This window comes from Mytilus trossulus, chromosome 3 (genome assembly GCF_036588685.1).
Source record: "Mytilus trossulus isolate FHL-02 chromosome 3, PNRI_Mtr1.1.1.hap1, whole genome shotgun sequence".
NCBI classification, from domain to species: Eukaryota; Metazoa; Mollusca; class Bivalvia; order Mytilida; family Mytilidae; genus Mytilus; species Mytilus trossulus.
The window spans coordinates 62,105,181-62,131,579 of record NC_086375.1 but is presented as its reverse complement, the minus strand read 5'-3'; the positions used below and the strand labels follow the sequence as shown (position 1 = coordinate 62,131,579).

At 32.4% G+C, this 26,399-nt stretch overlaps 1 protein-coding gene across 6 annotated transcripts; it reads left to right on the top strand.

Annotated features, from left to right (window-relative positions):
* Window positions 1–281: 281 nt before the first annotated feature.
* On the top strand, window positions 282–24,840 carry LOC134712044 (uncharacterized). Of its 6 annotated transcripts, none has more exons than XM_063573170.1 (7): window positions 295–415; window positions 515–567; window positions 3,028–3,098; window positions 18,058–18,198; window positions 19,826–20,202; window positions 22,434–22,488; window positions 23,665–24,840. In XM_063573170.1, exons 4-7 carry the CDS (start codon window positions 18,097–18,099, stop codon window positions 23,821–23,823), a joined length of 693 nt encoding a protein of 230 aa, XP_063429240.1. In that variant the 5' UTR covers window positions 295–415; window positions 515–567; window positions 3,028–3,098; window positions 18,058–18,096; the 3' UTR covers window positions 23,824–24,840. The 6 variants fall into 6 exon arrangements, with proteins under 6 accessions (XP_063429238.1, XP_063429236.1, XP_063429240.1 ...); XM_063573165.1 differs by having other exon boundaries at window positions 296–415; window positions 19,823–20,202; XM_063573166.1 differs by lacking the exon at window positions 515–567 and having other exon boundaries at window positions 284–415; window positions 19,823–20,202.
* Window positions 24,841–26,399: the final 1,559 nt, after the last annotated feature.

Below are 26,399 nucleotides of genomic sequence, written 5' to 3'. Positions count from 1 at the left end.
GGACATAGTTACCTTCAATTATTCTGTTAATAATAGTTTAAAAAAAAAAGTTTAATCCTGTATTCTAAACGAATATTTGCGTGCCATATAATCAAAAAAAATGGATGAATTTAAATAACTTTACAAACCCAACATTTATATCATATTATATTCCAAGGTTAAAAATAACCACGCCTTATTAATAATTTGAACTATTATCGCTTACTTTTTTTTAAATTTCATTTCATTCAGGCTAATAATATTAAAACATTCCTAAGTAACGAGAGGGATCGATAACACGTTATTTAATGACAATCCTATGCCTATTACGTATACACATGATTCAATTATGCATGTTAGTAATTAAAGATAACTTGCACGTTGTTAACCTGTGTATTATCACACCTTACAAATGCAGCGTACGTTATAATGAAAGGTATGGATTTTATATGTATATACACTGTTTTTTACATATTGATTATCTTATTTTCTTAAATCTGTGAATCTTATTTTGTTATCTATTTATTCATTTTAGGAGATATTGTTATGTAATGAAGTCAAAGTGATACATATTATTCAATCTTTATGGTATGTTAGATAGTACAGAAAAATTTTATTGGATTTTTCCTTGAAAAGATGGCAGGTTATATTTGAAAAAAGACGTATTTATAAAAGTTTTTAATTCTTAGCAATTGATCGTAAAAGGTTCAGGCAATTGTCGTGAAAAGTAATGGATGATCAGACTTATAATATCGCCAGGAAATTATTTCATCAAATGATGTACTTTTAATTGGTTGACCTGTTCGAGCAAATGTTTATTACTGTAAGAAGTTAAATGAATGTTTTCTCTTTTCTTTTTGGATTATATTTATTCATGTACTAACTAATACGTGTAATACATCCATGCTTATTCATGTGAGGGACAATATGATACTGGAAATACCATTTAACTTCAAGGGTTAGGTATGTTCTTTTTAAACCAACAAAAGTAATCTCATCCCAAATTTGATGAACGAAAATATTGTGGTCAAGTAGGTGACAATTTTTTCTTTCTTTAGAATTCAGATTTGATACTTCATAGTGTTAGATTATGTAATAATCTGAGCGTCGAGAAACTAAATAAAAAAAATATGTCTTAAACAAAAAATCACAAGATACTATTGTCAAAAGGAGTGTAAGTTTTCTTTTTTTCTTTTTTTAATTAAATCTATAATGATAACTGGATTTGCGAATGTGCAAAGGTTGTGGGAACTTAAAGTACATTCATTGTGTAAATGCAACTTCATTTTTGCATATATTACGCTCCTGGCAACTATCTTACTATCACTGTAACTGTCCCTCGCAAGTACATTGATATACGTCACAGCAACTAAATAAATGTCATCACGATCGATTTATTTAATAACCAGTGTTTCTTATTTTAAAGTAGGCTTTTTTAAAAGTGTTTTCAATCCCATAGCACAGACAGTCAATCACTAGAACTAGAACTGGATGGTTAGAATCACGCTGCTCTTGTTTTATTCTAACAACCTAACACTGAAACAATGAGCTAAACTGTTTCCCCCTTTTCATTCGAGCGCTACTGACGAGTCAAGAACACTGTAGACGAACCGCGCGTCTAGTATAACACATAAAAACACAGTCTGTGTAGTGTCTGTGAATACGTTTTAAATAGTTTCACATGATTCGACTCTTAATAACTTGGAATCTTTTAAAATATTAAAACAATAGAATAAGCTGTGTCAGCCATTTGGGTATTAGAATAATTTATAAATACTCTATAACTTTTTGATATTTATGGGTTATGCAAACCTTTCTCAGTGTGTACCCTTTGTCCTTCAGAAAATGCAAAAGTTTTTTTTTCTCACTTTTAACATATCTACTAACTTATGATATGACATACATGCAATAGAAGGTCACTTTGGTGAAGATAACACTATATGTAGGCTACGAACTCATTATGTTATTTATACATTCATAAATACAGTGGCCCTGTGAGTTATACAACATTCAGAAGGTAAATATATAATTCACGTACATAATGTATAGTACTATTTTTCAGAAAATAAAAAAGCTACCAATCGCAATTGCGTTTTGTCTTTGTTTGGATTATGATTGCTTAAGTTAACTCGAAAAATGGTAAGGTACTCTCGATTGGGGCACAAGAAAATGAATTTGTATGAAAATCAAAGCAAGGGATATTTAAATCCTAGAATAAACATTTATTGATTTAGGTTGATATAGCACGAGTACCAATGAGACCCTGACAATGGAGCATATATTATGATACAAAAGTAACAAATTTCGTGCCTTTTAATCTAGATTTTGACATCAGACATATATATTATTAAAAAGATTATTTCCCACCTTATCCCATTCCCATGATCTTTGAAAAAATAATTTTTACTCAAATAATTTACATTTATATTAAAATCACCGTATACAAATTAAATATTGATCTTTTACTCTATGATTTTTCGTAAACTAGTGCATTCTTCAATGACGTAAGTTACAAATAATGGATTTCTTTTATTTAAAGACCAGTGCAGTATACCTAATTTCTCGGTAAACATGCATAATATGAATACCGGGAATACAATAGAATACATAACAATAGATAGATATTATGCGTTTATTGCAATTGAGGTGTCTAAAGGGGCCAGTGAAAAAGATAAAATCATAATTTAATTTTAATTATGATTATTAGAATGTATCACGAATATGTCGATAAATGAAATTGGATATCCTGTATGAATCATTTTTTACAAAAACTTATACTAAAATCACTGAAAGACCCCCTCCTTAATTATTGAATACGAACAATTCTGTATTGACTATATAATAAATTGGTGTAAATTAGGTAGACCTATTCGGCCCAATGTTCTCAATGTGTATTAAATATATATACAAACGGTGCAATACCCTTGAATAGGTTAAAATAAGGTGATGTTCTGCGTTTCTTATTTTTTTTATTTCATTTTCTCTATTCTTTCTACTTTAATCTATCACTAGATCTAAGATTCATATTATTCTTTATTTGTGTTCTAGAATCCCCTTCCAGACCTCATTTCTGTGTTCTTACCTGCATTAATCAATTGATAGCAACACACAAACTAAAGGTAGGTAAAATACTTCTAAAATATACTAATAATTATTAAAATTAATTTGCCAAAATGATGTTCTCCTTTTAAAAACATTTAATTAAATAAAAGATTTTTATACAAGTTATTTATCTGACCATAGTGGTACACTGTTTCTATCTCACTACCTAAACCGCAAATCTAACGTTGATATGCAATATTCCACAAGATGTTGTATGCACCCAGAAAAATAGCACAAAATTATTGAAAAAATGATACGTCAATCCAGAAGTGACAAAAGCCAGTTCCAACTTACTTTCAATTGTGACTAAAGTCAGCCCCCACTTACTTTCAATTGTGACTAAAGTCAGCCCCACTTACTTTCAATTATGACTTAAGATCACTAAAGCCAGACCCAACTTACTTTCAATAATTTATATAAAAAAAAAAAGGCACACACACACGCAAATGGATAGAAGGTGCTGGCTTTAGTGAAAAGTAAAATCACAAAAATACTGAACTCAGAGGAAAATCAATTTGGAAAGACCATAATCACATGGCAAAATCAAAAAACAAAACGCATCAAAAACGAATGGACAAGAACTGTCTTATTCCTGACTTGGTACAGGCATTTTCAAATGTAGATTGAACTTTGGACAAAATAAACACATACCCAGACAAAGAAGAACATTTTTTTTTATGTAGATCATAGATTTTGTCTTCTACATATGAGCACGCGAGTTGAGATGGATCTGATTTGTTTTTATTCAGATGCAGTTCATTTTTTATGGGGATTAGCTGCTATTTCCCGTTTTGTAGGTTTGAAAATTGACAATAAAGCATTTTTTAGGACAAAGAAGGATTTGTGTTTTTGTAAAGTGGTATAGGTTGTGAAGCATCTTCGCTAGCCAAGGGTTACGATCCACTCCCGCTCTCTCCACGTGGTTGTGAAGCTAAGATAAACATACTAACAATCTGCAAAAAATTGTACTATGTGCATTGCATATCTATAATCACACCATCAATGATCTCTCGCACAACAAAGGGACGTCATTAAAACGAGCCTTTATCGTGTATTAGTAATGTAAACCATTGCGTGTAACTCTTCACACTGTATAAATTGCATTGACACCGGTGTCAAATATACATATTTGAATTTCAGTATTATAATATTTGAAGGCTATAATGAGAGAGACGATATTTAACTAAGATATACCAGTTTCATTGTTTTTCCACGTACACGTATAATAAATTAAAGCTCACATATTGTACAATGGAAGGGGTTCTCTATGCACTTGGACATGCTGTGTACATGAAATATCGAAAAGTTTTAACTTTTTAGCTCACCTGGCCCAAAGGGCCAAGTGAGCTTTTCTCATCACTTTGCGTCCGTCGTCCGTCGTCGTCGTCCGTCGTCGTCGTCGTCCTGCGTCCGGCGTTAACTTTTACAAAAATCTTCTCCTCTGAAACTACTGGGCCAAATTAAACCAAACTTGGCCACAATCATCATTGGGGTATCTAGTTTAAAAATTGTGTCCGGTGACCCGGTCAACCAACCAAGATGGCCACCATGGCTAAAAATAGAACATAGGGGTAAAATGCAGTTTTTGGCTTATAACTCAAAAACCAAAGCATTTAGAGCAATTCTGACATGGGGTAAAATTGTTTATAAGGCCAAGATCTATCTGCTCTAAAAATTTCAGATGAATCGAACAACCTGTTGTTGGGTTGCTACCCCTAAATTGGTAATTTTAAGGAAATTTTGCTGTTTTTGGTTATTATCTTGAATAATATTATAGATAGAGATAAACTGTAAACAGCAATAATGTTCAGCAAAATAAGATTTACAAATAAGTCAACATGACCGAAATGGTCAAATGACCCCTTTAGGAGTTATTGCCCTTTATAGTCAATTTTTAACCATTTTTCGTAAATCTTATTAATCTTTTACAAAAATCTTCTCCTCTGAAACTACTGGGCCAAATTTAACCAAACTTGGCCACAATCATCATTGGAGTATCTAGTTTGAAAATTGTGTCCGTTGACCCGTCAAACCAACCAAGATGGCGGCCATGGCTAAAAATAGAACATGGGGTAAAATGCAGTTTTTGGCTTATAACTCAAAAACAAAAGCATTAAGAGCAAAACTGGCATGGGGTTAAATTGTTTATCATGTCAAGATCTATCTGCCCTGAAAATTTCAGACAAATCGATAGTCAATTTTTTACAATTTTAATAAAATTTGTAAATTTTTACTAACACTTTCAACTGAAACTACTGGGCCAATCATTATAGAAGGTGATATATGTACGCAGCAAGAATGTTCAGTAAAGTTAGATCTACAAGCACATCACCATCACCAAAACACAATTTTGTCACGAATCCATCTGTGTCCTTTGTTGAATATTCACATATACCAAGGTGAGCGACACAGGCTCTTTAGAGCCTCTAGTTTATAATTTTCGCAGTCTCTATCTTACCTAGCAAGACCGAATTCTTAAACTATAAATCCTTTACTTAAGGAAGCATTTATATTGTCGAATCTGTTTGACTCCCAATGATACTTATCTTAAGTTTACATAGTACAACTAAATTGCAATCTAGACCTTTGAGATAAAGTTGATAATTTTAAGAATTTGATTGAGAGAAAGTCTTTAAAGTCCTTGATTTAAAGTGAATTTGAAACAAGAAAAAAAGATACTTTTGAGAATAGAATAAATAGTTATGATGAACAAAGTAAACTGTTACATTATGAAAATTTAAAACTTGGTTTGATAGGGAATTTTATTTAGCTTTCAATAACTTTTATATAAGAAAATTCTTCACTTATAGTTGAGAATAAGTTACGATGACTCAGAAATATAAAAGGGTCGTTATAAGAAAATTCATTGAAAGTATAAACTGTGCCACTTGCTTGAGGATTGTGGTGGCATCGCCGCTAAGTCCACAACTAATTTATACGAAATTGTATTGTGATGGTCATTTCAGTGAACCAAACAGGCCAATTTAGAGAACATAACACTTTCTCCTTGAATGTAAAAATAAACAAAATCCTATGAGATAATCCATTTGAAAATTGTTTTACCTTCTCATAATTTTATGTCACTTACACGATCTTACACAAGAACAGAAAGTAAAAGAAATGAGCATCCAATTTTAGAATGACGGAAATCTAGTCCTTCGGCCAAATGAATACATTATCAATACAAGTTGACATGAGTTTGATTGATACTACATATATGATAAAATTAATACAGTGATCTTTACATATTTTTTCAATTGTTAATCATTTATTTTAGTCCATTGATAATCACGTAAATAATCAGATTACAAATATCTGTCACAACAATTAGGCAATGAAATAAGATAACCGACATTGACAAGTATGATATTATGAACGAACACCGTGGTACGAACAGCATTTAGGTAAAGACAATTACTTATGTTTATAAACCTTTGCATACATATATAATTTTAAAATTGTAAGAATATCTTTATAAGGAATTTTTAATAGTCTATTTGTAAATGTAATGTGTTCTACAAATTTGACCTTTGATATTTGTATTATAAAGTATTATTAGGTATTACTAGAACAAACCCGTGATATCGCGGGTCCGTGACTGAATTAAAGTATCTAACTATGCGCAAGACTTATTTTTGTATTAGTATTGTCATCTGATAAAGTCATGCCGATTATAAGATAGTTATCACAGTTTTCTCTGCTTTCAAATCTTTCTGTTTGACCCGTCTAACTGGAACTGACCAATTATTGGTAATATTAATTATTTGGAAAACAAAACGTCCTGGGATGGAGTATTTTTTTAATCAACAGCATTGTCCTATATTAGTTATAAATAAAGTTGAATTCTTTGATTCGCTGTTTTACGTCATGCCCGCTAACAAATTGAAAACTGTACCTATACGCCTAATATTTTTAGTATTCGTATTGTTATCTTATAAAGTCTTACTGATTAAAATACTACAATAGGTAACAATTTGACAATTTAGTAGTGTCAACCCTGTGATTATGACCCGTGTATATAGCATATCCTGAATACACCGTTTGGTGGTGCGCCTGTCAAATGCGGAACGTACAGATAAGGTAATAGGTAACAGATGAATATACTATTGGTATCGGTATCGGACTCGACCCGGAACTTCTTAATTATTGGCAATATTAATTACGTGGAAAACAAAAGGGCCTGGAGTGGTGTAATTTTTAATCTACAGCTTTGTACTATATTAGTTATATATAAAGTTGAATTCTTTGATTCGTCGTTTTTACGTGATGACGGCTGACAAATTGGACCTCGTGATTTTAGTATTATAGATTTGTATATTATTTAAATGTACCAAACATTAACTACACGGTGTACTGTTAAGCCTAGGCCTTGAAGGCATAAAACTTTGCTCAGTGCTCGGAGCACAAAAATCATGCTCGAAACATGAAATCAAGCAATTTGATTGCTCGAAAGTTTTATGATCGTGAGGCCTGGTCACAACGAACCCACGATACATCTATGCAGCGCCAGGACATGAAAATTGGTCAAATCGTGGGTCATTTGTGATCATCGTACGACAGTTGTACGAAATTTTGAGCATCGTGGCGCTGTCGTGTGTCGTAGGACGAAAATTTGACACCTTTTTTACCTTACGATTTTTTATCGTGTCACTGTCTTGTGGCTGTCGTGATAGTGTAGTGTCTTACCACTTTGGTGCGATAAACACATTGTCATGGGTACCAACATAAACCTTTTTTATAAAGAAAAATCGTACAACTGTTGCACGACTGCCGTACGACAATCCTACGATTGTCGCAAGACACTCGTGATACTGTCGCACGATTGTCTCACGAATACCAAATTTCGTACGATGCTCGCACAACATTGATTGTCTGTCATACGACAGTTGTACGTTCGTCGTGCAACATATTTCGGTTGTATTCAGAAGAATACAATTCGACGGGAATTAATGTTTGGAAAACATACTGTCTACCGTTTAAAGAGGATGACTATTCCACCAGAATGATTACGCTAGGTCTTTCTAAATAGGCGCCTTGTCGGACTAAACCAAGACCAAAATATGGTCCTGTTAGCGTTAATTCGAGCCCGTGAACAGTACAAGGAATCAGCGAAACGCCCGACGTTGGTGAGTTAGGCCATGGATCGAACGGCGCCTTATGACTGTGCAGAATAGTATAATACTGATGCAAGAGTTGGAGCGGGAATCTGTCGGAGATTTCGTTGGATTCATGAGGATGGAGCCTGGCATGTTTCAAGACAGTGGCACGACAGTCATACGACAGTGTGCCGGCACGACAGTAATATAGTCCGGCGGCTTTGTAAAAAATTGTGCACATCCTGTTACAAGCATGAAATTTGGCATAGACCTTCCTCAACTATTACTCTTTTATTTCAGATAGGGAGGCATTTGAAAAAAATGTCTCACTTTCGGTAAAATCCAAAATGGCGGACGTCATACTTAAATCAGCCCAATATCGAAGGCTAGCGTGTAAAAATGTGTTATTATCATGCTACTATCATAATATTTGGTACAGACCTTTGTCGAAAGGATGCCGCGGTTATTTTCAATGTGTAAAATCGGGTCTCCCGTGCACTGCCTTGTGTGCATGTGGTGGTGACTGTGAATAAGCATGTATTCTTGGCCAAATAGAAGTAGTTTTAAATATTTTTAGTACTATAGTGATTTTATTTAGTTAAAATCAATCTATCCTAAACTCTACATCGAAGAAATAGATTGAGGACTCATCTTTAAAATTTACGTCATATTTTTACCGGAAGTGTCAACTTTATATCTTAGCATTTACAACATGCTAGAATAAGTGGTTTTGGGGATAACTTAAAGCCAAAAGTTTAATGACCAGCACAAAATAAAATCATTTTCTTTACATTTTGAAAAAAGTTGAAAATTTGAATAAAAAATTGATATTTCTCTGTCCGCCATTTTGGATACTTCCGGAAGTAAGGGTTTTTAAGACATATGTCTTATACATTGTCTCCATCAGAAGCACCAAAGAAAGGTTCATACACAATGTAATTATAGTAGCAATACGTTAAAACACATTTCAATTACCCTCCCTAAAAAATAAGCTTATTTAAGTACAATGTCCGCCATATTGGATTTTAACCGGAATTGGGGTTTCTGAAGACATCTAATATATTTAATTTATCCAAAAGTAGTAAAACACAAAGGTCTGTACCAATTATTATGATAGTAGCATGATAATAGGACATTTTTACACGCTAGCCTTCGATATGGGGCTGATTTAAGTATAACGTCCGCCATTTTGAATTTTACCGGAAGTGAGACATTTTTTTCAAATGCCTCCCTATCTGAAATAAAAGAGTAATAGTTGAGGAAGGTCTATGCCAAATTTCATGCTTGTAACAGGATGTGCACAATTCGTCTGAAATATGCTTGTAGCCGCCGGACTATAACACGCGTATCTCATAACATAAAAACCTGAAAAATTGCCCCAAACAACTCACGATTGTCGCACGACCGACTTACGACTTACCTACGACAGCACAATTACAATTTGTTTTTCTCTGTCGTGTACCATCGTGGACATGTCGTAGCTGATGTTACCACTCGAAATGTTTTTTTACATTTTGCACGAAATGTTTTTTGACATTTTGCACGACAGTGCCACGACAACTTTTTTTTATAGATCTTCCACGACAAAACATCGACCGATTTTGGCCTCAAATTTCAGTTTCATCTGACGAAAGATTTTGACCACTTTTTTAACACTTAAGTGTCTATTTCATTTGTTTCAATTATTTTTTGTTAAAGATTTTAACTCATTTAGTCTTAAAAAACGATCCGATTCAAGCTAAAATATGAAAAAATCTACCAAATATGCGAAAAATGTCACTTTTGAGATGGTTTTTGTCAAAAATGAAAGTGGCCGCATCCGTGTTCATCCTCAATCTTTATATATGTTATGTATTATCATCAAATACAACTTCCATTTTAATATTTTGGATGAACACGAATGCGGCCACTTTCGTTTTACACGGAAACCGTCTAAAATTTAACTAAAATGCTTGAATTTTGATGATTTCAGTAATTTAGCATGACTTAATGGTGCTAGTACTCAATATATGTGCATTGTATTGCCAAAAACAGCCAATATTTATGTAGCAGAGCCATTCTACTATCCAATAAATAACTAAAAGTTTACCTTTTAACAATTTTGTAAAACTGCTATATTTTGGGGCCAAAAAGGGCTCTTACCGGACCTACTCCTTTAGACTTCTTCCTTTTTTTCCTAGATTGTTACATTATTTGGAGAGTTGCTATTTAATGTTATTTTTTTGTATCGTTTCTATCAAATTTTATTTTTTTATATTAAAACTAGAAATTGACCTGTTGTCTCACTAGCTGTTTTGACTTTTTATCTAGAAAAAAAATCCTAAATATTCTAAAAACTTTTCATCCACATTTTGTCGGCTTCAATTCAGTGAGCAATATTGAATTTCATGCTAAATACAGACGCTTACCATATTAAATTAACGCGACCTATTAAAATAGTCAAAACAATAAGTTTTTATTCCAATTACAATTGAACTTTTATATCAATTCGAGATTTATGTCGTGTTGATCTGTAATATATTTATTTGTATTAAAACTTGACCTTAAAATCTGACAGACCGTACGCGAACAGTCCGACGTATGCCGCGTATTTTCAAATAGTACGCGTACGGTACAAATACTCATATGGTCTCGAACATAGACATCTATCTATATTGTTGAAAACTATACTATACTATGTTGCCTTCTGGATGTCCTTAGTTCGTCTTTGTCATTTGATTGCTGTTTTATTAACGTATAACCTACATTTCCAACTGGTTTGTATAGCTAAAACGGCTATTGTGTATAGAATAATTGTCTTTCCTTCCCTAAATAACATATACAAATGTATGCTTAAAAGAAGACGGACCGAGGAGAGATGTGCACAGGCACTTGTTTCGATCTATTAAATAATAAAGTAAACAGAAAAAAATGCTCCACTTTTCAATCTTTAACTTCCCCCTCCCCCTTCCAAATTATTTTTCTACTGTATTAATTTTTGAAGACATGTCGCATCTACACAAAGTCTTATTGATCTGCAGCTTACCCTCTATTAGTTTTGGTATATATGATCTACATTAAATTCGATCCAAAAATAGTCACTCGAAAGGCATATATAATATATATCTTAATAGTTGCAATAAGTTCAATCTATAACCACGAAACTAATAACAGTCAGATATTTATTGCAATATTCTTATTTAAAACAATACATTATGATTTCTTTTTTGGACGAAATTACAAAGAATAATTATTATCTGGTTTGACTGTGAAACACTGATTTCAGATTTATATTTTACACATAGCTTTAAAATGGTAATAAAACATCCTTCTATAAACGTTTTATCGATTACCACTGTGTCTGTAGTGATATAATTATAAATAGATTTCAGAACGCGGACGTGATAGAAAGCCTATTTATCAAATTGTCAAGACGGACGCCGGTAGGAAATACGATGAGTAAAAAGTGATTATAAATACCTCGGATTTGGAAATTGCATTATGTCAGTTGCTTGCATATACAAATAATCAAACGAAAATAGACTTTAATTAAGTGTAGTTTCTAATATTGACGATTCTTTTTCGTCTTCTAACATTTGAGGCATCTTGACCAAGAAAAAAGAACGCTGCACACAGCCATGTTAAATGGATTAATTCATTTTCGTAGAAAAGCTACGATGGAGTTACGACTGGGTATAGCTGTAGTAAGTTACGCATAGGATTTATGCATTATTTACGTTCATCTTAACTTACGATGTCTTTGTGAAACGGCTGTAAATCCTACGATTTATTTACGATGGGCTTACGATGACACGTAAACTTACGAAGGCTTTGTGAAACCGTTTCACAAAGCCTTCGTAAGTTTACGTGTCATCGTAAGCCCATCGTAAATAAATCGTAGGATTTACAGCCGTTTCACAAAGACATCGTAAGTTAAGATGATCGTAAATAATGCATAAATCCTATGCGTAACTTACTACAGCTATACCCAGTCGTAACTCCATCGTAGCTTTTCTACGAAAATGAATTAATCCATTTAACATGGCTGCAGCGTTCTTTATTCTTGGCCAAGATGCCTCAAATGTTAGAAGACGAAGAAGAATCGTCAATATTATATCTACTACACTTAATTAAAGTCTATTTTCGTTTGATTATTTGTATATGCAAGCAACTGACATAATGCAATTTCCAAATCCGAGGTATTTATAATCACTTTTTACTCATCTTATTTCCTACCGGCGTCCGTCTTGACAATTTGATAAATAGGCTTTCTATCACGTCCGCGTTCTGAAATCTATTTATAATTATATCACTACAAACACAGTGGTAATCGATAAAACGTTTATAGAAGGATGTTTTATTCCCATTTTAAAGCTATGTGTACAATATAAATCTGAAATCAGTGTTTCACAGTCAAACCAGATAATAATTATTCTTTGTAATTTCGTCCAAAAAAGAAATGTATTTTTTAAAATAAGAATATCTCAATAAATATCTGACTGTAATTAGTTTCGTGGTTATAGATTGAACTTATTGCAAATATTAAGATATATATTATATATGCCTTTCGACTGAGTGACTATTTATGGATCGAATTAAATGTAGATCATATATACCAAAACTAATAAAGGGTAAGCTGCAGATCAAGAAGACTTTGTGTAGATGAGACATGTCTTCAAAAATTAATACAGTAGAAAAATAATTTGGAAGGGGGAGGGGAAGTTAAAGATTGAAAAGTGAAGCATTTTTTTCTGTTTACTTTATTATTTAATAGATCGAAACAAGTGCCTGTGCACATCTCTCCTCGGTCCGTCTTCTTTTAAGCATATATGTTATTTAGGAAAAGAAAGACAATTATTCTATACACAATAGCCGTTTTAGCTATACAAACCAGTTGGAAATGTAGGTTATACTTTAATAAAACAGCAATCAAATGACAAAGACGAACTAAGGACATCCAGTATAGTATAGTTTTCAACAATATAGATAGATGTCTATGTTCCAGACCATATGAGTATTTGTACCGTACGCGTACTATTTCAAAATACGCGGCATACGTCGGACTGTTCGCGTACGTTCTGTCAGATTTTAAGGTCAAGTTTTAATACAAATAAATATATTACAGATCAACACGACATAAATCTCGAATTGATATAAAAAGTTCAATTGTAATTGGAATAAAAACTTATTGTTTTGACTATTTTAATAGGTCGCGTTTATTTAATACGGTAAGCGTCTGTATTTAGTGCATGAAATTCAATATTGCTCACTGAATTGAAGCCGACAAAATGTGGATGAAAAGTTTTTAGAATATTTAGGATTTTTTTCTAGATAAAAAGTCAAAACAGCTAGTGAAACAACAGGTCAATTTCTAGTTTTAATATAAAAAATAAAATTTGATAGAAACGATACAAAAAAATAACATTAAATAGCAACTCTCCAAATAATGTAACAATCTAGGAAAAAAGGAAAAAGTCTAAATGTAAAAAAAGTTAATAATTTAAAATTACCAATTTTTAAATACATAAACGCGTATTTCCCGCTTTACGTAACAGTACAAGAAACTTTCCTAGGAGGCGTGGATTGCGAAATATCGTCTGTATATTTCTAAAATATTTACGTAACTTGATGGCGTCGTGTGTTAAAACATTTATCGGCCAATCAAATCGGTATATATTATTTGATATTCACGGTTTGGAACCTCTCTTACCCGAACTCCTGCGTCGTAAAAATTACATGCTTTGCATATTCTTTAGCTTTTATATACTTAGTAGGCAACCATTTTCGTTGGTTGGTTGTAGCATAATATTCTAATGCACCGACTTTTAAAAGAGACCACCAAAACTCTACTTGTGGATACTCTTATAGTATTAAGCATCCTATCCCATTAATAGGCGCTTGAATACTAGTACATGTACCAGATATTTATTTGAAATAACCCAAGATATCTGAGTTTGTGAATGAGGTTTACAGCATAGACGATAATGCCCCCCCCCCCCCTTCCAAAAAAAAGAAGAGAGAGAGAGAATATAAAGTAAATTTGACAAAATAATTATACTCTGCGTTTTCTGCATACCAAATTAAATATTGATATACGTATATCATTTGGAATGAAATGTTGGACGAGTCCTTATCAGAACTGGTTCACTGATTTTAGCCATGCAAATTATGTTCATTAATAAGCATCAGTATTTTCGTCCACTATTCGAGACTTACATGTAGTTAACCTTACATCCTTCTCCTACATTGTGTCAATAATAATTACAACAATGAAATTTCGTGAAAGAGTTCCGACAAAAATAACCATTGACAACACAAAGCTCTGTACAGCTGAAAAAACCATACAACAACTAGTCATACAATCAAAGAGCTATAATTCTCGATTTTTGGAACGAAGCATGCAAAAAAGAACAGAAAAAGTTGAAAAAATAGAACCTAATAAATAGCCAAATCGTGCAGACGAAGATCAACTGTGTCAAATGGAGTTGAAACCTTATAAAAAAATGTTTGGTATGATTGCCAATGAGACAACTACCCACAACATGACTCGAACATTAACAACTATAGGTCACCGTACGGCTTTCAACAATAAGCAAAGTCCATACCGCATAGTCGGCTATAAAAGGCCCCGATAAGACTGTAAAACAATTCAAACGAGAAAACTAACGGCCTTATTTATGTAAAAAAAAATGAACGAAAAACAAATATGTAACACATAAACAAACGACAACCGCTGAATTACAGGCTCCTGACTAGGGACATGCACATTAAATAGTGTGGTGGGGTTAAACATGTAAGCGGAATCCCAACCCTCCCCCTAACCTGGCCTGGACAGTGGTATAACAGTACAACATACGACCGAACTATAAAAATCAGTTGAAAAAGGCTTAACTCATCAGATGGACAAAAATACATGTGGACAAGGCCGGGTACTTATACATCCCGACACAAAAAGTCACAATGAATAGATTTGAGAGTACTTAGAAAAATTCATATTCTTTCGCCGGAATGATTCCTACGTCCTAAGTTTCATATTTGAGAGATCCATTATTCATTCCAATTTTTAAAAAAAATAACAAAAAAAAATATATTTTATATATAGATCTGGAAGACGAATGCTCGAAGACGGATAACATTGTTTTTGCTTTTTTGGGGGTTGGGGAAAACCTATTTTTCTTTCACTACTAATAAAAGTTAAAAAAAAATTAAAATCGTCCATGATAAGCATGTTTTTTTCTATATTGGGCTATCAATAATACATCTAACCTGTTCTGATGATAAAATTTTTAATTTGTCAGATTCCAGATAACTCTTAATGTCGGATAACTAATAATGCTACATATATGTTATAAAACTTTATGATCAGAGCTAGCTTCTCATTACTTTTTCCTCATATATTACAAACTAGATAAGATCAGATAAATTTAATTTCATCTAATCTACTGCTTTTAAAAATTGTTACAAGTAAGCTAAGTTAAAATATTTATATTTTTCTGTGTTTCGTTTCAATCAAACATTTAACAAAATTGATAAATGGTTTCATTTGTGTAGTGCAAATTCAAAAGGGACACATAATTCAAAGTATAAGCATATTTTTAATGCTGAAAAGATAAGAATGGTTAAAAGAATTACAGACCAAAGAAATGCGCCCCCCTTTTCGTTGCCTCTTATCTAGACCCTCACTGTGTCGGATAGTTTCCGCCGTTGAATATATTTGACTGTTTTTGTCTTCAAAAAGAATATTGGTACAAAGTGTATTTAATATGTATTTTAAATTACTGACAAGGTGAACACACAGAAAAATATTGCTTGACTCACGGCAAAGTTTGCTATGTATTCTAAATAAATTAATATCGTAAAAAGAATAATTTGTGTTCAACCCATTCAATAATGAAAAAAGAACCTCACTAAAAATATGGCCAAATAAACAATTAAACTTCAGACATTTCTGCATCTTATGGTATCTATTTTATAAAAATCACTCATAGACTTACTTGGTAATATTTTTTTGAAAAATCCGATTTTAGTTCAAATGATCGGACATTTTTTGAGTGGGAATTCACTTTTGTCCTATGACTGTAAGCGTCATTTATCTAATCTTGAATTAATATTGAAAAAGGACTAAAATTCTTTAGTTGTATTAATGTTGATATACAAATATCGCCATATTTCGCCATCCATGATAATTATTTTTAAAAATGTTTATTTGGCACGCCATACTCGATAAAAGTGCGGACGTGAAAGAAAGCACTCTTCTCGGTTTACGATACACTTACGATGATAAACAAGACGTAACTTGCGATCAACTTAGTAGTTCTTTACGATGCCTTTGTGAAACACACGTAACGGGAACGTAGAACCACACGTAAACCGATCGTAAAGTGATACGATCATCGTAAGTTAAGAAGGCTTTGTGAAACGGTGGCCAGGGCTTTAGAACAGAACTAATAAACTACTTAGCGTCATACAGTTCTATTGACATCGTTTGTATACAACTGCATTTTTGCATAAGAAGTTATAACGTGCATGAGAAAAAAATAATTCTATTTGTTCAAGTTGAAACGGAACATTTCACTCCCTTAATTACACTTAATTATACAAGTAAGCACAGGTCGTTTGGTATACCAAAATTCTTTTCTTTTCATTTAAAACATTGTAATTGAAATCAACGTTTGCACATGATATTTGTACAACTATAGGAAAACATAAAATTTAAATGACGATCTTAAGAAACAGAAAAGCGAGGCTCACCGAACGTTTTCAAAAGACATTTCATATCCTTTGTACACGGCATGACCCTTTTTTTATCCTGCAATTTAGCATTGAACTTTTACACGCTAATAAAACCATAAAAAGAAGAATTCATTTCTGAAATATACATTTAATTAGACTAATGAATTGCAATTTGTTTTGAAATATAAATTTATGTAATAAAAGAGGCTGTATTTCGGAGGAACATTCTTCTTGAATTTCATAATTTAAACAGTACGATGCACCATTTATATAAATGATAGGTGGATAAAATTCTGAACTGCACTAAATTCAAAAGAAAAGATAAATCAGAGTTGTTATAAGAAGAGGGATTGTGACCACTAGGTTGACAGGATATCCGTATTAATTCTTTATTGATGCAAGTTAATTTGCAATATTATAACAAACTGTTAAAATCATTTGTACTTCTTGCATGATGGTATTTCTATCTTTACTGTTATAAAAGGTTAAACGTGACCTTAAACAAATCATCATGAAATAAACACAATCATTATAAGATAAGATAAGGAAAGGTAAGTTTTATATTATAATAAAGTCCGTACTTTGCGATTAAAATTATTAAAATTTTGAAATGTACATTTTGTTATCAAGCGTTTGTGCACTTTTTTTTTAATCACATCTTTTTCGTGACCTCAAATTTGGTGATTAATGTGTATGACTTCCTGTGGTTTAAAATTTCCATCGAATGCATGTGATTAAAAAACGTTGTATAACTCTCTAGAAATTTATTTGAATACAGATTTCAGGTATTTATTTAAATACAGATTTCACCTATGTTGGAGTCAAAATATCCATGAGAGAGCAATTGACATTGAAGGAAAACACATTATGTCAACTACTGTTTAAGTAACACCTTTTTAACCTGTTTAGATCAGTCAAACAAAAACCTTACCTATTTATAGCATACATATACGATACTATAGTAACATGCTAGGAATGTTTTGTGACATTTTTAGAATTGTTACTGGCGATTTGAGTATGTATACTTTTCACTAACATGATTGTATTAGTATTTTTAAAATAGATAAGTTCTTCTTGATTGGAATAATACAAACTTTTATTCTTTATAATATCATTTTTTGCTCAACTTTTTACCATCATTGACTAGGCATTTTGTTTTCAATTTCAGTTTAAAAAAAGTAAAGGATGAACGACGCCATTACATGAAATGGTACTTAGCTTTGTTTGTAAAATAGTCATAGTCTACGTAACTATGGCGAATGGAATAATTCAGAAGACAGATGATAACTTAGAAATATGTTCTAACAGTGTAAGTACTTATATCAGCGATGATTTTTCTCAGTAATAATCAATAACTATGGTTTTGATAAATAACTATTTACACCACTGGGTCGATGCCACTGCTGGTGGACGTTTCGTCCCCGAGGGTATCACCAGCCCAGTAGTCAACACTTTGGTGTTGACATGAATATCATTAATGTGGTCATTTTATTAATTTCCTGTTTACAAAACTTTGAATTTACCGAAAAACTAAGGATTTTCTTATCCCAGGCCTCACGGTCATAAAACTTTCGAACATGATTTTTGTACTCAGACTCGAAAATCAACCAATCAAACTGCTGGATTTCAGGTTTCGAGCATGATTTTTTGTGCTCCGAGCACTGAGCAAAGTTTTATGCCTTCAAGGCCAGGCATAGATTACCTTAGCCGTATTTGGCACAACCTTTTGAACCTTTGGATCCTCAAGCTCTTCAATTTTTTACTTGTTTGGCTTTATAAATATTTTGATATGAGCGTCACTGATGAGTCTTATGTCGACGAAACGCGCGTCTGGCGTATTAAATAATAATCCTGGTACCTTTGATAACTATTGAATCTCTAAATATCTACCCAAAATCACATGTTACGGAGAAACAATTTAATTCATATATAGATATAGAAAGATGTGCCGTGAGTGCCAATGAGACAACTCTCCGTCCAATAAACAATTTAAAAAAAAAAAGTGAACCATTATAGGTTAATGTACGGCCTTCAACACAGAGCCTTGGCTCACACCGACAACAAGCTATAAAGGGCCCCAAAATTACTAGTGTAAAGCCATTCAAACGGGAAAACCAACGGTCTAATCTGTATATAAATTTCTGATTTCATTTATCCTGCATACGAGCACGCGAGTAAAAGATATATCTGAATTTTAAAGAGATAGAGAATGACAGACGAAAGACGTAAGGGACAATGTATTTCTTTACTAGGAAGTTATGAATAAATCATAATTCTATTGTTGTATCCAGTCATGTGTTCCTAACATAACCTTTCTATCTGTGTCAGTTAATTCTATCTCTTAGTACATACTAGTACTTACCAACATCTGAATAGATATACTTAAGTTTGATTGACATATCAAATTATCCGCAAATTGAATGTTTGAAATGCTGAAATACAAAATAACAACCTTTTCATAAATGTTATTTTTAATGAATGATGTAAAACAAATTATTTAAATAAATATAATTTTTGAGATTTAAGAGTTTGGACATTGATAATTTCTGGTTGAAGTTTGAACTTTAAAAGATTATCACGAAATTCAAACGTGTAAGACATATATAAGATGTAACTAGAATTTCAAAACATTCAACTAAAGTTTTGATAATGTATAGTAAAAGCAGTGTTTCTTGAAACTTGTTTGTTAAAGCAATTGTGTTAAAGTATAACCTACTATGTTCTAGTAGAAATATATCTCTGTCTCATTTCTAGCCTACAAATAGATTGCTATTTTGATTGCTTGAACGATCGACTGATTGATTGATCGGTTAAAATAATAACAAATAACAAAAATATTGGACAACACAACATTTTGGTCTTTTTACAGTCAAATATAGGATTGATTTTCGATTGTAAACTTGTAATTCTCATGTGACACACTTTTGCTTTAGCAGTGCGAAACTATGGTCCAAGATTTACAGCTGAGCCAATCAGAAGCGGACATTTTACACTCTGCCCCTTGTCCACCACCATGGGATATGTCACTTTTGTTTTCATCTACTATCCGCTGTCTAGATTGTGCACAGAGAGTACAAATACTACAAAAATGTTTAAAAGAATGGAACATCACAATTGACTGCGAAAATATCATCAGCTGTGAAGACTGCATTTCCTGTGATGTTTGTAATAACGACTCGAGCACTGACAATAATGAAACCGCTTTGGACGAGACAACAAAGGAAAATGGCATAGTAAAACAGAATGACAACGATACAGTAAACGTTAAAATGATAGTATTAATTGTAATGGTTACATTGACTACGTGTTCTTTGTGAGTATACAAATTTTGTATGTCTTTTTTGTTATACACATCTCCAACTGTTTATGTTAATATTAAACATCCTTGGCTCTCAAATGTTCTAATTTGAAGCTTCCCTGATAAAGGTAAATCCAGAAAGCACTCCAGACGTATGAAATTTATAATGTGTTGCTTCTTATTTATATCAAAATCTAAAAAACTGATATTCTTGTTTAATGTGTCTTCTAATATTTCATAAAATATTGTCCAATATACATAGTGTATGTGTGTGTGTGGATATTTTGCCAGAGTATAGTGGCCGTTCGTGTCATTTGCGCGATATTCTAACGCGTTAGTAAAAACTAACGCGTTATTTTGTTAAACTAACGCGTTATTTTACAATAACGCGTCATTTCTTCATTTTAACGCGTTATTATACAAAACTATCGCGATATTTCATTTTTGCTTTTACTTTAAAATATTATCAAACTAACGCGTTAGTTTTCACTATTAACGCGATATTTATGAAAACTATCGCGATGATACGAAAATAAGCATCATCCAATGAGAGATTTTGTTACTTCTATGTTTTGGAATTAATGCAAAATGGCTGGAATCCACGGAGACCGAGATAGGTTCTTACAAAGACAGTCGATTATTGCTTTAGATTGGGATCATCAGATATTTTAGAGACAGACAATCTAACCAACATTAACTTCAGGTCAAAATTTGAATAATTTTAATTTGTATGTCTTTTATAAGCTATAATAGGCTGGCGATTAAATATGTTCAAACAATTAGGGTTTAATGAAATAAGGTTCCAGTGTCAGTTTGTAATTATATTTTTTAGTTTCTGTATGGATGGGTTGAATTTTGTTAACATAACTAGTGGTTGTTCCCGTTTCATTTGGCGTTGTATAAGGAGGTTTTTCCTTTCTAAATTTTGTTTTTGATTAAAAATTTCGTTGATTTCAGATATTCTATATCTTCGTTTGAGGAGACGTGATTTAAAAGTTTCTTACTGTTTTTTAAGTTCAGTTTTGCTACTGGTGTTCCTGATGTATCTCAATACTTCACCTTTGATAAATCCTTTGAAAACACTATTCGGGTGTGCAGTATTAGCTATTGTAAATAGTTCGTGTATTTCTTCTATAGGTCCGGAATATATAATCCAGCCATCATCCCTAAATCTGGAAGTCATTATCATTTTGTTTCTGTGCTGAAAGCGTTGTAAAACTTTTTCAAGAATAACAAACATTGCAAGATCTGCCAATTCAGCAGACGCCGACACGCCCAAGGTTTCACGGTAAAGTTTATTGTTAAAAATAAATTCATTGTTTTCTAGAATAAGCCTTAATAGACGAAGTATACTGTCCTTTGGTAGAACTTTTATTTCATACTCACTTGGATCAATATTGGTCAATACCGCGTTAGTGGCCTCTAGTATTTCATTTAATGTAAAGTAAGTACATGTTTTTTGCATCTAATGCTACTAGATAGCAGTCTCTTTGGGGTTTTATATTTTCAATCGAATCAATAAAACTTGACGTATCTTTTATATAGGTATATTGTTTTTTAACAAGTGGAACAAGAAAATAATCGATATAGTGACCAATATAGTGTAGGGGCGTACCACACAGTAATACAATTGGTCTGCCTGGAATTAAATTTTCTCGTCTAGCTGTTTCATTTCTCTCCATTTCTGATAGTATATTTTGGGATAGTTTATGTATTTTTGGCAACAAATAGAATTTTCCTACTTTAGATGTATTGATGTTTTCTATTTAAAATATTTCTATTCCTTGTCTCTTCAGATTCAATCTAGAACCGCGCTTGTGATTGGTTAACATCATTGTACGAATATCAAAAATTAACGCGTTAATTCCATTAAATATCGCGATAGATTACATTTGTACAACATACAAAAGTATCGCGATAGTTTTGTATAATAACGCGTTAAAATGAAGAAATAACGCGTTAGTTTACCAAAATAACGCGTTATTATAGCAAAATAACGCGTTAGTTGTACAAAATAACGCGTTAGTTTTTACTAACGCGTTAGAATATCGCGCAAATGACACGAACGGCCACTCATAATATACCTTGTTATTATTTTAAGTTGACAGATAATAACTTCTCACCTTACATTTTAATAGTTAATGGAGTTAATGGATTGAAGAGTCAGTTGACATTTTTAAACATACAATACAGGATCAAGTGCAAGTTAACGAGTCTTATAAAATTATGCATATTTTGTCTTTCAGATTTCCAATTGCATTCATGGTGTACAAACAAAGGAGACGTAGACAACGTAGATCGGTACGTAGAAATAGGATATGTGTATGGGGTCGTTTCTGTTTTGACTTAACTCTATTTAAATTGTCAGATAATATTTTCAGTGACAATGTAGATTGTGCTCTGTGGCACCGTTAAAGTTCACAATTCCTCTAAAGTCCACAACACCGCCAAAGTCCACATAAATTAATTTTGTTACATTAGAATAGAAATAATTCATGGAGTTATTTTTAGACATGGTATTCCCCATCTGCCATGGGATTTGCCCCGGCACATGGAATTCCCTTTTCGCAAATACCCCGGCAGAGAAAAGAAAATCTCAATATATAGAAATTGGTGAAAAATACCATGTTTCTCATCCAATCAAAAAACAGCATTATAACATAAGGTGGAATTATAAAAAAAATCAAAATTTTGAATTTTTACTTAGTCGGAATTCAAAAATTTGAGAAGGTCAACATTTCGAGATCAAGTCGAAATTCTAAGATTTGGAATGTCAAAATTTCTACTTTGAAAAATATTTTAATACAAATTTTATGCTTACTATGTCCCTAATACGCTTTCGTAAGAAATACTTTGAAAGAAGAAGGGTTCATGATTTTTATAAGTTATATATATTCTATTGGGAGTAAAAAACCAGTGAATTGATCTTTTGATAATAAAAAAAAATGTTTGGACTTTAACGGTGCTTTTTTGTGGACTTTAGCGGAACTTGTTATTGTGGATTTTAACGGCGTTTTCTTGTGGACTTTAGCGGAGGTCATTTTGTGGACTTTAGCGGAAAATTTGTGGACTTTAGCGGCGTTGTGGACTTTAGCGGAAAATTGTTGTGGACTTAAGCGGTGTTTTGGACTTTAGAGGAATTGTGGACTTTAACGGTGCCACAGTGCTCTGTTGCAATGCACGCTAAACAACATGAAACAGGGATATACATTGTATTTACATTTTCATACCTCATTTCTAAATATTTCTGTTTCGAATATAAAAAAGACTTCCTTTTTATCCAAACTTTTCCTTTCTTTAAAAGACCCCGAAAATCGCATGAAGACATATTATTAGCATTTTGAGGACGCATATATCTCTCTGCTTTATGTTCTGTTTTTAATAAATTCATTTTGATTACTTCTCGATTTTTTGATAAAGTTTTGACGACATTGAGGAACTAAACGTCACTTTATTTTGCGTGTGTTTTTTTTCCAGATTAATAATAAACCGAATAAAAAAGATATAACAACGAATGTAGAAACTGCAGATGCATTGGTTAACGACACAAGAGAAGAAGAAGATGATAAAATGAATGTATCCCATCAGTTACTTAATGAAAATGTTCAAAATAGTTCTGAAGAAATTATCACATGAACTATATATTCTTGATTACATTGAAAAGATAAGAGAATCAAAATGAAATGCTACCGTTTGGATTAAATGAAAAGTCGAACTAGAACCACCCAATGCAAGATTATCAGAACGTGAAAGGAGTACGTATATGGGTAGGGGTGAACCTATATGGATTTAACTTCACGTAGAATTGAGATTTTTAGTGCTTACAAACCAGTAAAAAATCCGATTGCGGAAGACTATTGATATGGAACAAACTATAGTCATTAAGCTACTTGTACAGATAAGATACAGAGGAAAGAAAAAAGGACCTACACCAAAGAAAAGAAGAATCGATATGCAGTTATCTATTTACATTTAGAAAGTCCAAAATGATTTGTGATCTACTAACAACATGGAATCTAGAATTGTCTAGAAATGATGTTTTACACAGGACAATTGTCAAAATATTGTTCTGCAAATTAAATTATAACTTACAAATTAAAGTGGTTTTGGTTTTTCGTAAAACATCAAAATGCAAATACGAAACTACATGTATAATCATCCAGGAGAACGAGGTAGTGAATATGGCCTAATATATATACTTACATGCACTATCTATAAATATTTCACAAAAACAAGAAAATATAACGAGAATGAATGTCCCATTGCACTATCGCAATTTCAATTAATTGTGTGATTTGCAGGACGATGAATCGTGCTACAGAGGGTGCAAGATAGTCAACATGATGTACGAAGTGATCTCTGACAAAGGTTACTATATCTTGCATCCGTGAAAAATCTCAGGTGTTACGGGTGGTATATAATGGTTCCCATGTGCAAAACCATTGGTTTGGTCCCATATTTATGTGGACGCAAGAGTTTTGAAAAAGAGGCGGGATGAAAAAGTAAACAGGATTAATAAGAATAAGAATATGTATTATTCCAATCAAGGACCCTTGATGGGCAGCATAACGTGTACACATAAAACATCATGATTTGTAACAGAAAAAAAACATTTTTATATACTAAAATGAAACATTAAAAAAAGTTCAGACAGGTGTTATTATCTTCATTCTTTAAAAATCATATACATATTTGTCAAGCTGAATAACAAAACTATTACATGATCATTGATGTCATGTATGAAAGAATCGATTTGCTTTCATGATTTCCTTGATAGAGAGTTGATGCTTACGAAAAACCTATTAAACCAAAAGTTCAATTGGTAAATAAACTCATCATAGATACCAGGACTAAATTTTATATATACGCCAGACGCGCGTTTCGTCTACAAAAGACTCCTCAGTGACGCTTGAATCCAAAAAAGTTATAAAAAAAAAGGCATATAAAGAACGAAGTTGAAGATAATTGAGATCCAAAATTCCTAAAAGTGTTACCAAATACAGCAAAGGTAATCTATGCCTGAGGTACAAAAACCTTAGTATTTCCAAAAGATCAAAATTTTGTGAACAGTTAAAATATAAATATAACAATATCAATGATAATACATGTCAGCACAAAAAGTGCTGACTACTGCGCTTGTGATACCCTCGGGGAAATAAATCTCCAGCATGCGCAGTGGCATCGACCCAGTGTGTGGAAGTCGTTGCTTCCAAAGTTTTACGGACACTAGTTGGATGACCGTAATTTGAGTATTTGTTGACAGATGACGACGGATAAGTTTTAATTATCTTAAACTATAAATTCGTCCTCTCTCTTCGAATGTGTACTTTCAAATATTTTATATGGGATTGGTGCACATGGGCTCGTATCATAGATGTTTTTGATAAATATTCCTATCAACAAATTATACACAATGGTCTTGAATTATAGATTCTGGGTACTGACGTTGTGTATCATCTAAATAATATCAGTTTATTTTCGATTTATGAGTTTAACTGTCCCTCTGGTATCTTTCGTCACTCTCGATAATAACGTGGGCTAGTATTTTATTTTTATAATAGTCTTTTTGAATATAACATTAAGTATTAGGTTAACTTCTTGTGATATCCATTTGACGTGGCTTGCTACTTGTGCATCCCGTCATCGTGTTATTGTGCTATGGTATTTTTTTTTTGTATTTTTGTCTTTATCATGTTTGCTTATGTGCTCTTTTTGGTTTTTTTTGGTTACATATTTGTTTGTTTTAAAGTGATTTAGATTATAACACAATGTTGACTGTTGTACCCCTATTTTGACATTTTTACCTTTTATGTCTGTTTGTTTTGTTCACACATCGTTGTCAATATAATCAAATTGTTTGCAACTGTCATACAAGTGAGAGGTTCATCTAGCTATACAGCCAGGTTTGATTCACCATTGTTTAAATAAGAAAATAGATATAGGAAGATGTGGTGTGAGTGCCAATGAGACAACTCTCCATCCAAATAACAATTTAAAAATTAAACCATTATAGGTTAAAGTACGGCCTTCAACACGGAGCCTTGACTCACACCGAACAACAAGCTATAAAGGGCCCCAAAATTACTAGTGTAAAACCATTCAAACGGGAAAACCAACGGTCTAATCTATATAAACAAAACGAGAAACGAGAAACACGTATATATTACATAAACAAACGACAACTACTGTACATCAGATACCTGACTTAGGAC

Coding starts and splice junctions, on each gene's coding strand:
- LOC134712044 (XM_063573168.1), top strand. CDS start 18,097: ATGGTACTTAGCTTTGTTTGTAAAATAGTCATAGTCTACGTAACTATG. Junction 20,203..22,433: donor ACATTGACTACGTGTTCTTT/GTGAGTATACAA, acceptor TTTGTCTTTCAG/ATTTCCAATTGCATTCATGG. Junction 22,489..23,664: donor GACGTAGACAACGTAGATCG/GTACGTAGAAAT, acceptor TTTTTTTTCCAG/ATTAATAATAAACCGAATAA.